Below are 9,755 nucleotides of genomic sequence, written 5' to 3'. Positions count from 1 at the left end.
GTTTGTATTGTTTCAGAGGTAACATTCTCAAATATGACTCTTTTGTACTCAATTCCCTTAAGAGGTTGTCTATGAATCTTTGATTCATTAAATATCCCATTAAAAGTGTTATGAGATTGTGAGTGTCATAAACAATAATCCATCTGACAATGAGCAGCATAACCAAAAAACATGTGTTTATGTAACTTTGGATCAAACTTTAATCTAAGCACTTTTGGCACATCATTGTATGCCTTGCAAAATGAAAGACATGTAAGTGATCATAATGTGGCTCATACCACATCTCTTTAGGAACCTTGTAGTCTAATGGGGTGTTGGAACACCTATTGACAATATGCATTGCTATCAAAATGGCTTGTCCTCAAAAGATTTTTGTAAGATTTTCCATAGAAAGCATAGCAAGAAGACATTCTTGCATAGTATGGTTCATTTATTTTTCAATTCCATTTTGAGTCGGCGTGTATAGCGCAGTAAATTGTCACTCAATTTCTTTCTTTGCATAAAATTCAACCATCTCTCTTGAGATATACTCCCCATCATTATCAGTCCTTAAGCCCTTAAGCTTTTTTTCTCGATGGATTCTCAACTAGTGTAAGGAGATTTTGGAAAGGAGAGAAAATCTTATCCTTCTTGGTAAAATCCAGATTTGGTGGTCAACTCCAAAAGACTCAAACCTTAATTTGCCTAACGGGAAGGAAAGGGAAGACCTTGGAAAGCTTTGGACCATTTCCTAGAGAGTGGTCTCACTAAGTTCACAAAGATTGTTTTTAAATTCTTTTATGGCCTCTAAGGTAGCCGTATCTGTGCAAAAAATTCCACTAGATTGGGGAACAATGGGGTGGCTTGTGGAGTGACTCTTCAAAAACCGGCAAGTCTAACCCCTAAAGACAAGAAGTGGGCAAGCTCTTGGTTATATGTACAAATATTTTGACCTAGTGATGAAAGGAAACCATATGCAAGGTATCCGATTCTTTTTCTTGAGAGGAGTCATGAATTAGTTGAGAAGCATCCAAGTTGGCAATATATTTGAGTACAAGAGAACTACCCAAAGATAAGGATTTAGAGACTAACTCCAAGCCTTGAGAGAGGACTAGAGCCCTAATCCCAAGCCTTGGGAGAGGTCCAGAGCATGTTACAAATCCAAAAAGTAATGGATTAGCTAAATATTCTTAGTTATTCATAATATAAAATCTGTTTGTTTTTAGTGTTCCTCTCCAAAAATTTCTTAGATCTAGTTTTGATGGGATGTTTATCAAAGGATTTTAAGATATGCTTCATGATCTTGGCTCGTTTCTTTGGTTGAAGATGACCCTCACTCGAGAAATTCATTTAGAAGTAGTCTTTCCCTTACCCCAAGACATTGAATTTAGATACAAAATTTAACATGAGTTAGTAAAACTAGTAGCTCCTTCTTGTTGAAACTATCCAAATCAAAGGACTATAACGACTATGAACCCCATCTAAAGCCACAATCTAGACCATCTAACACCCATAAAAAAGAATTACCGATAGAGGGCCTGCTAGAAACTAAATATAGGAAGTAAGTTGAGCCATCGTCCCAAGCTACCCAGTCTCATGGGAAGGCTTTTGTTTAGGATGTGCATGTTGTTGTATTAAAGACAATAATTCTACACAAACAACCACTGTATTCAAAAGACAACTAGATTTAGACAACTAGAAGGTGTCTGTATCATTTTTGTACAATATGGTCTAAATGAGGAATCATTCCAATTATCCTAAACATCAAGACAACAAGTGATTATAAGGATGAATTAGGCTATCATATTCAAGGTCGAACTGTAGCTAAGGATGAATTAAGCCATCATCTTCAAGGTTGGTAAGCAAAGATAGAATTCTCATTACATTCATATAAACAGACAACATATTCGTTAGCCTTGGATACATTCTGCATGCATCAAAGAACCTATCACTTGTTATCCTTGTCCCGCTTGAAGATTAATACATTAGCGTTTGTCCTATAAAAAATGTTTTTTGTTAAAAAAAGATAATTTGTTTCTTATGTTTTTCAAAAAATTACTAAATCATCAAAAGGGTATCACTAATTTGAAGGTGTATTTAAGTATGTGTAAGTTTTTGAATTTTTTAAATTATAAATATTGTTCAAAAGTATAATCCATCTTCTAAGAATTTTAGTCCCTTCTTTTTAGAAATGTTTGAAATAATAACTTTGATGAATAGTACAAGTAAATATACTCATTCTTAAGGAATATTTTATAGCTTATATGAACCTTTCAACAAGAAATCGATGCTGGCTTCATTCTCTTAGGATAGTATCATAACCATCAAGGGAAACCTTTCAACAATGAAATCCTCCTAGAGGATCCAAATGCCTAATATCCAAATTAAATAACTATTCCTTGTTTAAAAAAAAGTCTTTCTTTTGACTCATCAACCAATTTGATAAAAATGATGTCATTATAGATAAAATATCAAGAATTAATTCTGATACTGACCGGGTTTTTTTTGCCCAATATGAAATTTTCATGTTTGGCATATGCTCATGTTCATTATTATACTACAAATCTACTATGATCAAAGAGCCACCTATGTCAGAGGTAGCATCAAGAGCCATCCCTATTTTTGAAATTATTTTCATCAAACTAGTATGGTACTTATATCAAAGCAACACTTTTAGAACTAAGAAAAAAACAAGAGATTTTCATAAAATATTGTTCAAAATCAAAGTTTGATTAAAAAAGCAAGGCCAAGTAGTATAGTTTGCCACACACTAAGAATCCCAAAAAAGTTTATCAAAGAAACCTAACATTCCTAGAATTAGATCTTGCCGAGCATCCCTAGTTTTACCTGAAAATAAGGGTAAGATGTTAAGTAGAAAATGTAGTACAAGGTTTTAAATATGAAAAAGGCACCAAGGGAAAGGTCCATAATCATATAAAATTTTACCCATTAGGGACCAATAGAAAAAAATCTTGATAGAAGTCTTTACGTTTTTATAATTATGTCAATGAATCCAAATAAGATACAAAAGATGACTGGTAATAGAATCATTCTATAAGGTCATGACAAGACAATTAGCAAAACCAACTATCAGTAGTATGAGTATAGGTATATTTAAAACCGGGGTAGATACCAATATATTGAGAATGGGCTCAAGACCACAAAGCCCTAGTCAGAGGTTACATTTTTCAAATGGAGCTGATTTTAAGTCAAAAATTTAAATAGGAGAAACAACAAGAAGTAGTATTCCATAAACATTTGTAAGTTATGCCAAGAGTCAAGATTCAATAAAGATTAGAGCAAGGCACCAATAAAGCCACTCTTTAATGAAACCCCAACAAGTTAGAGTAGAGCCAATAATCATTTTGATAAATTGCCTATGAGTCCAAAATTGCTAGCGAGCTCTTGGAGCAAAAGAGGACCACTTAAGTATAAACATAAAGTAAACTGGGGTATTACCATTCTATTGAAGCTAGGTAGGCTAGTAAACCCTAAGAGCTAATACAAGATGAGGGTAGAAAAGTCAAGTAGCATAAATTTTTTGAGAAGATCCTTAAGAAACTAGAATGCAATGCTCAAATTTATAGAAGTGTAAGTGCACATCAAGGTTTAGGGCAAACTGTTTTTCAAGAAATGCTTTTCAGAAAGACTTAGATATAGTAAAGCTAAGGATCTCATCATCTAAGTTTGAAAACCAAATTTTGTAAACTTAGATAACCTAAATCTATTGAGAGTACCTGATCCCAAGCTTAGATTAAAAAAATGCTAGATAGTAGTGACATGGTCCAAAGCTATAAGATCCCAGCTAAATGCAAAGTGATATGTCCATGCTTAAAGAACTCACACCATGCAATGAAATATTGACATTGTTTACGAAAAGGGAAACAAGATAACATGCCTAATGCTCATTTTTTCTTGTCAAATAAAGAGCCATGAATCTAGGACAATCACCATAACCCATTAAAATGAGGTTGGACATACTCTAAGAATTGTCAACCCAATCAAAAGTACATAATGCAATCTCTGAGTTTCTTCTTTTATATATAATTTATGAAACACATTTTCAAAAGGTTTAATATGAACCTAAGCAAACATCTCTTAATAAAACAAGAGCAGGTCAATCCTTGATGCCTATGTGCTAGCCGATAATCGCGACAGACATCTTAGCAAAGCTATTTGGCACTAACACACTCAATGTCAATACTCAAGAAGACACCAAGATGGGGCAACACAAAGATGCGTTGGAGTGTTAATTATAATGGAGTAATCCTACGCCGAAAGATACATTAGAGAAATCATAAATCAACATTAGCAATCATTCATCAAGCATATAGTCATCCCTCACACAAACTAATCACTCAATGTTTTCTCAATCATATGAGCTCAAAATGCTTCAAAACTCACGAAGATGATAGGCTAGGATTGTCAAAACAAACCTAGATCATTAAAACTAATTCTAAAATGTATCACAAATCAAAATTCTTCATTCTTGGGTCATCAAATGATGCATATAATTAATCTAACAACTTCCCTTTAGGCCATAAGACGAGCTTCCTATCAAAAGATTAGCATTTAAACTTGAATAGAACACCAATACAGCAGTTTAAGGTTTACACAACATAGACATGATCCTTCACCAAATCCATAGTGAATACATATAAGAGATAGAGCAAGAGGAGATAAACACAATGCAATTGACAAACCGTGATTTGGATTACTAGATTGCAAGATATACTGATTAAAAAAGGGCTCTACTCACTTCAAAAGCTTCGCATACAAAGAGTTCACCGTACAACATTATCCCAATTCTAATGATACCTAGGGATTCTAAAAACTGGCCTCCAGGCCTAGTTCCCATGGGATAACTACTTTTACAACAAAAATTAAGTGGGAAAAATCCAATTTCGTCAGAAGCTAGTGGGATTTATCTATATATACAATCCAATGATGATAATAGTAATACAATGAGGGAAAATTTGACTAGAAGGGGTATTCATCATCAGCATTTGCAAACATTCCTCCCCCTCCTAGATGATGTACATCCTTTTCATTGCCTTATTTCCAATAGAAATGCCCATTGAGGGTCTCAAGAGCTTAGTTGAACTTTGCAGCTGTGTCCTCAACCTCTACCTTGTAGGTGATATGTCGTAATGGGTTGGCCTTTAAGGTGCTCTCGTAGACAATATGCCTAGCTTGCCTACTCCCATCTTGGTGGATTGAAGATCGATGACTTGATCTTGATGAATCCAGTCACAGAACATTCTTCAAATGTCTACAAGTAGTGTGATGGCAAAAACATGAGCCTTGCGTACATTCCCATGATGATGTTCTTTGATGGAGTGTTCCTCAAAATCCCAACATAATCCTATGTTGCCTTCATTGTATAAAATCCCAGCCTCCACTTTATCAACATGTAGCTTATGAATATTTACCGTGCAATAGAACATCAACGTATCATCCATTCGATTAATGATAATATAATGATTATGCAAGCCTCATACTAGGCGCCTTGTGAACTATCTTACTCCAACACGTCCAACATCCTAGCTAGCATGTTGGCTCATGATCTAATCTACGTTCAATTGTTTTTGGCCACCAATTGTGGGTGGAATACTTAAACCTTAGCCATAAGAAAGAGAGCAAAAGAGCGTGCATTCCTTGAAAACTACTTAGACTTTCAAGGGAGACATTTTGACAATCTCATAGGTGTACCCTTTGAGAGGAGAGGCTTCCACATTGGTTGACCATGATTCATATGAGCTTTCCCTTTCTCAATTGCCAATGGTTGATGTTAGGCTTTAGCGCACATGACAAACTGCACAACAATGCACATTTGGTTTAATGCCTATATCGCCTTTGCCAATTCTCTGGGAAGAATTGTATTCAATTGTGCAGGGTTTTGGGTGTTTGAGTGAAAATGACTACCCCAGAGCTGGTCAATCTAACAATTTTGTTGCGAGGGAAAATGGGGGTAGAGTATGAGTGCGACGATGGCGCGGCTTGGGAGCAGCAGTTGGAAGGGTATGCCTCCTTCATCGAGGCCCTCAACAAGCCCAAATTGCAGGAGCTCGATGATTTCTACACGCGCTCTCTCCCCTCTCTTGTGCAGGAACGTCATCCCTCGCCGTTCATCACTGCTCAGGAACTCGTCAAGGTCGTTCAATGGAAGCTCTCTCGTGGCAAGTGGAGGTGAGAGAGAGAGAGAGAGAGAGAGAGAGAGAGAGAGAGAGAGAGAGAGAGAGAGAGAGAGAGAGAGAGGATCTGGCAAAAATCCGTAGCCTGGTCCAGCACATGGAAGAAATAGGTTCAGATGTGCACTGAAGGATCGCCATCTATGCCTGTTATAAGGAAAGTCTCTGAAGTGGCTAGGACTTCAAGAAATGCAAATGGGTTTGGGGGCGCCGACCTTTAACCCCTGTCGGAATAACATGAGCAAAATGAAAATTGCATGCTCTGTGTGAATATACCATAAGCTTGTCTGTGATGATGGCCATAGGCAGGCCCTGGTGACTTTGAGGCAAAAATTTACTTTATCTTTTTCAAAATCAGGTCTTGTCCACATGCAGGCCCAAATTGCTGAGTTTTGCCTCAGCTTTGACCGATGATGATGTGAAGGCGGCATCCTTGGGCTCCTTTTCGGCACTACCCGATCTCAAGGTGGCAATCAATGCTTTAACTGCTCTTAAAGGTGTTGGACCAGCCACGGCATCAGCAATCCTTGCTGCAGCTGCGCCTGATGTGGCCCCTTTTATGTCTGATGAGGTGGGTACTCTTCGTCTTATAAAGAGAGTTATCAATGGTTCTTATGAGATTGTCATTGTAAACACTTTTTCGTGCAGGCTATGATAGCTGTTTTGGGTGGTGTCAAAGATTACACATTGAAGCAGTATCTTTTGTTTGCTGAAAAGCTTCAATGCAAAGCTCAGGTTGTTGCCTTGTTTTTTTTAATTTATCAACTTCCTTATGAAATACTGGCAAAAACCGTATTGTAATATGCATTATCAGGGTTGTCTTTACTGTGTAAGTGTTTTAGTCTTGCATGCTACTGGCAAGTCTTTTTTTTTTTTTTTTTTGATCAACTTTCTTATGAAATACTGGCAAAAATCTTTACTGTATAAGTGCTTTAGTCTTGCATGCTACTGACAAGTTATACTTACTCTTATCAATCAGGGGAATTACTTTGATTGAGCAACGCATTGGTGGGCTTCATTGCATGTATGATTTTTTCCTTACCTAAGCTTCTTTCAGCAGGAGTTGACCAAATCAAGCGGCAAGGAGTTTAGACCTTCAGAATTGGAGCGTGCTCTCTGGTGTGCAGCAATGGAAAAGAGATTTCCCAAGAGCGAGGAAATTGAAAAGCAGGATCAGAAGGAGAGTGAAAAGCATTCCAAAGCAAGCAATGACATATCCACCAAAGATTCAACAAGGAAACGAAGAAAGAGGAACTAGAATATGACTGCAGGCCTTTTTTTTTGGGGTGAAAAGTGTATTAAATTAACAGCTCAAAAAAGGAAAAAGGTACAAGTCTCAACAGTAGGGGTTGGGAAGCCCATTGCAGGCCTTTTTTTGGTGTTGCTGTAAATGGCAGACTTTTTTGGGTCTCATGCTGGGGCTACACAAATGATCTGAAACAGCTGGACATTCATGTGTTCGCATTGCAGCATAGCTTCTGTATGTAATGTAGCAAGCCTTTGTAACATTTTCGTCATGTAAACAGCATACACCTGCTCACACTTCTACATGCTCGCATTAGCTGTTTTTGCAGTTGCCGCAACATGGCTTTGCAGAGCTGTGTGAGCAGCAGCTGTTTTTGGTGATACAGCCACTGAGATTCTAGTGAGAGGAAGTGCCTGTGGCTACACAGTTTGGTACTTTGTTATTCTCTATATCATGTCCTGCCTTTCCACAAATGTCACCCCCTTGTTGTACTGTATTGTTTTTGCTGTAGTGGCATCATTGGTGTGCTACGGTTTCCCCTTCTTATGCAATGCACAATGGTAATCCAAGAGCCTGTGTGCCTAACGTATGTATGTGATAGTCACACCCCTATCAATTGTCGCTTTTTGAGAAGGTTAGAAATATGAAAGTTCCCTGAAAGATTCGAGTTAAAACTTGTTACTTAACACACATTCGAATTGCTTTGATACTCTTGAGCCTAAGAGTACCTATGTTGAATGTTCTTGTGAATTTCAACATATGGAATTGATGTATTTGAAACACCTTGATTTTTAGAATGTTTACATATCTAAAGTATATAGAGTTACTTGCAAGTCGGAGAGGTTGTTACTAGAGATTGCCATAATTAAAAATGGGACTTTGATAGAAACCATTCACGGTTGGTGCCCAAAATCTTCACACCAAATGGAAATTATACATTACACCTCTAGGTGCTCATTCGTGGTTCCCTTAGCCATCTTCCTCTAGTGAGTTCTCATTCTCCAGACATAGCCATAGCCGAACTCCAGCAAGGGCCAGTACCTGTCGTTTAGCCACAGCTCACAGCGCCAGATTAACCCCTTGGATTACAAACATGGGGTATGATGGCTATATTGGAGGCTACTAGGTTGCCAATCGATATGAATATGATAGAGCATGTTATCAAAACCTTTTTGATGCTGACAGTCATAGTCAATGGGAGAAGTCTTCAGAAGATTGCTGCAGCTATTTCTCATGTGCTTAGATTTTCCTTTGACCAAAAAGCACAACATGCAGTGCACATACTATTAGTAATTTTCTCAATGAAACTGCTCAGTCTAGAAAGATGTGAAAGACAACTGGCTAGTGCATTTCAGTCTCAACATTGGAGAACCGCGTAGCATATAGATTCACTGTGGAGGCAATCAATTTGAAGAACAATCCCACGTATGCATTTGAAAAACTGTGCAGTATGTTGCTGGATTTGTCAGTAAACAATAAAGCACCAATTAATTTGAGTTCGATTCACTTCAATAGCGTAATTGCCCAAATTTCCAAAGTAAAAACCTAGAACTTATTCAAGCATGGTATGTCTGGCAATACCTTTATTGGGTGACTTGCCTCACGCCACATGTTAATGTTCAAAACATTTTGCTAAAGATAAGTGGAGCTGAAGTTCCCAAGGATTAGACAAGTGGTTTGGAATCCCAGATAGAGCAAACAACTCTGGTCATAGTTGTTGCTAAAAGGGATCTGGGAAAGGCAGAAGCAGAGGCATCTAAAATACCCAGCAAGAAACAAAAGCTTACTAAAGAACTATGGGATTAGCTTAGTGCTTGCACTAAGAAATCTATTACAACAACATTGGTAGAGAAGAACCTAGAGCCGATACCTGAACAGGCCCCAGGGATTTCAACAACAACTTTAGTTGTCCTACATGCTGACACAACTCTAGACACTGCCATTGAATTGCAAAAAGTTCTAGAGAAGGCAACTACGTTTGAGCAACCTACTGTTGTCACGTCTACCATCATCAAAACACCGGTTGATTGATTGCAAGCACTTCAAAAGAGTTGGCTGGTGGGAAATTTGGCGATGGATTCATCACAAAAATTACTAGTGCCATACAAAGTTCCTGTACTTACTTATAGAACATACAAGCTAGACTCAAAAACAATTACAAATGGGTGTGTAGAGTCCATCCAGATAGGATGGAACACTCTTGTAAATGCTATTAGACAAATGATAGAAGTGCAAGGCTCCGTCAAGTAGTCAAGTAGTCTGACATCACCCATATGAGTGAAGAACTTGAGCGCAAAATCGTGAAAACAGTTGCACAAAAGAAGAAAATAATCTCACTT

The 9,755-nt window shown here is 37.6% G+C and overlaps 1 protein-coding gene across 1 annotated transcript; it reads left to right on the top strand.

Moving 5' to 3' along the window:
- The first annotated feature begins 5,781 nt into the window (after positions 1–5,781).
- LOC147462128 (uncharacterized) lies at positions 5,782–7,889 on the top strand. The gene is made up of 4 exons (XM_086502708.1): positions 5,782–6,168; positions 6,546–6,741; positions 6,819–6,905; positions 7,231–7,889. The coding sequence occupies exons 1-4, from the start codon at positions 5,897–5,899 to the stop codon at positions 7,426–7,428; spliced, it is 753 nt and encodes a 250-aa protein (XP_086358834.1). The 5' UTR covers positions 5,782–5,896; the 3' UTR covers positions 7,429–7,889.
- The last annotated feature ends 1,866 nt before the right edge of the window (positions 7,890–9,755 follow it).

The sequence above is a fragment of the Adiantum capillus-veneris genome, chromosome 3 (assembly GCF_014529385.1).
Source record: "Adiantum capillus-veneris isolate H3 chromosome 3, ASM1452938v2, whole genome shotgun sequence".
Lineage (NCBI taxonomy): Eukaryota > Viridiplantae > Streptophyta > Polypodiopsida > Polypodiales > Pteridaceae > Adiantum > Adiantum capillus-veneris.
This window is presented reverse-complemented; position numbering and strand designations above follow the sequence as displayed.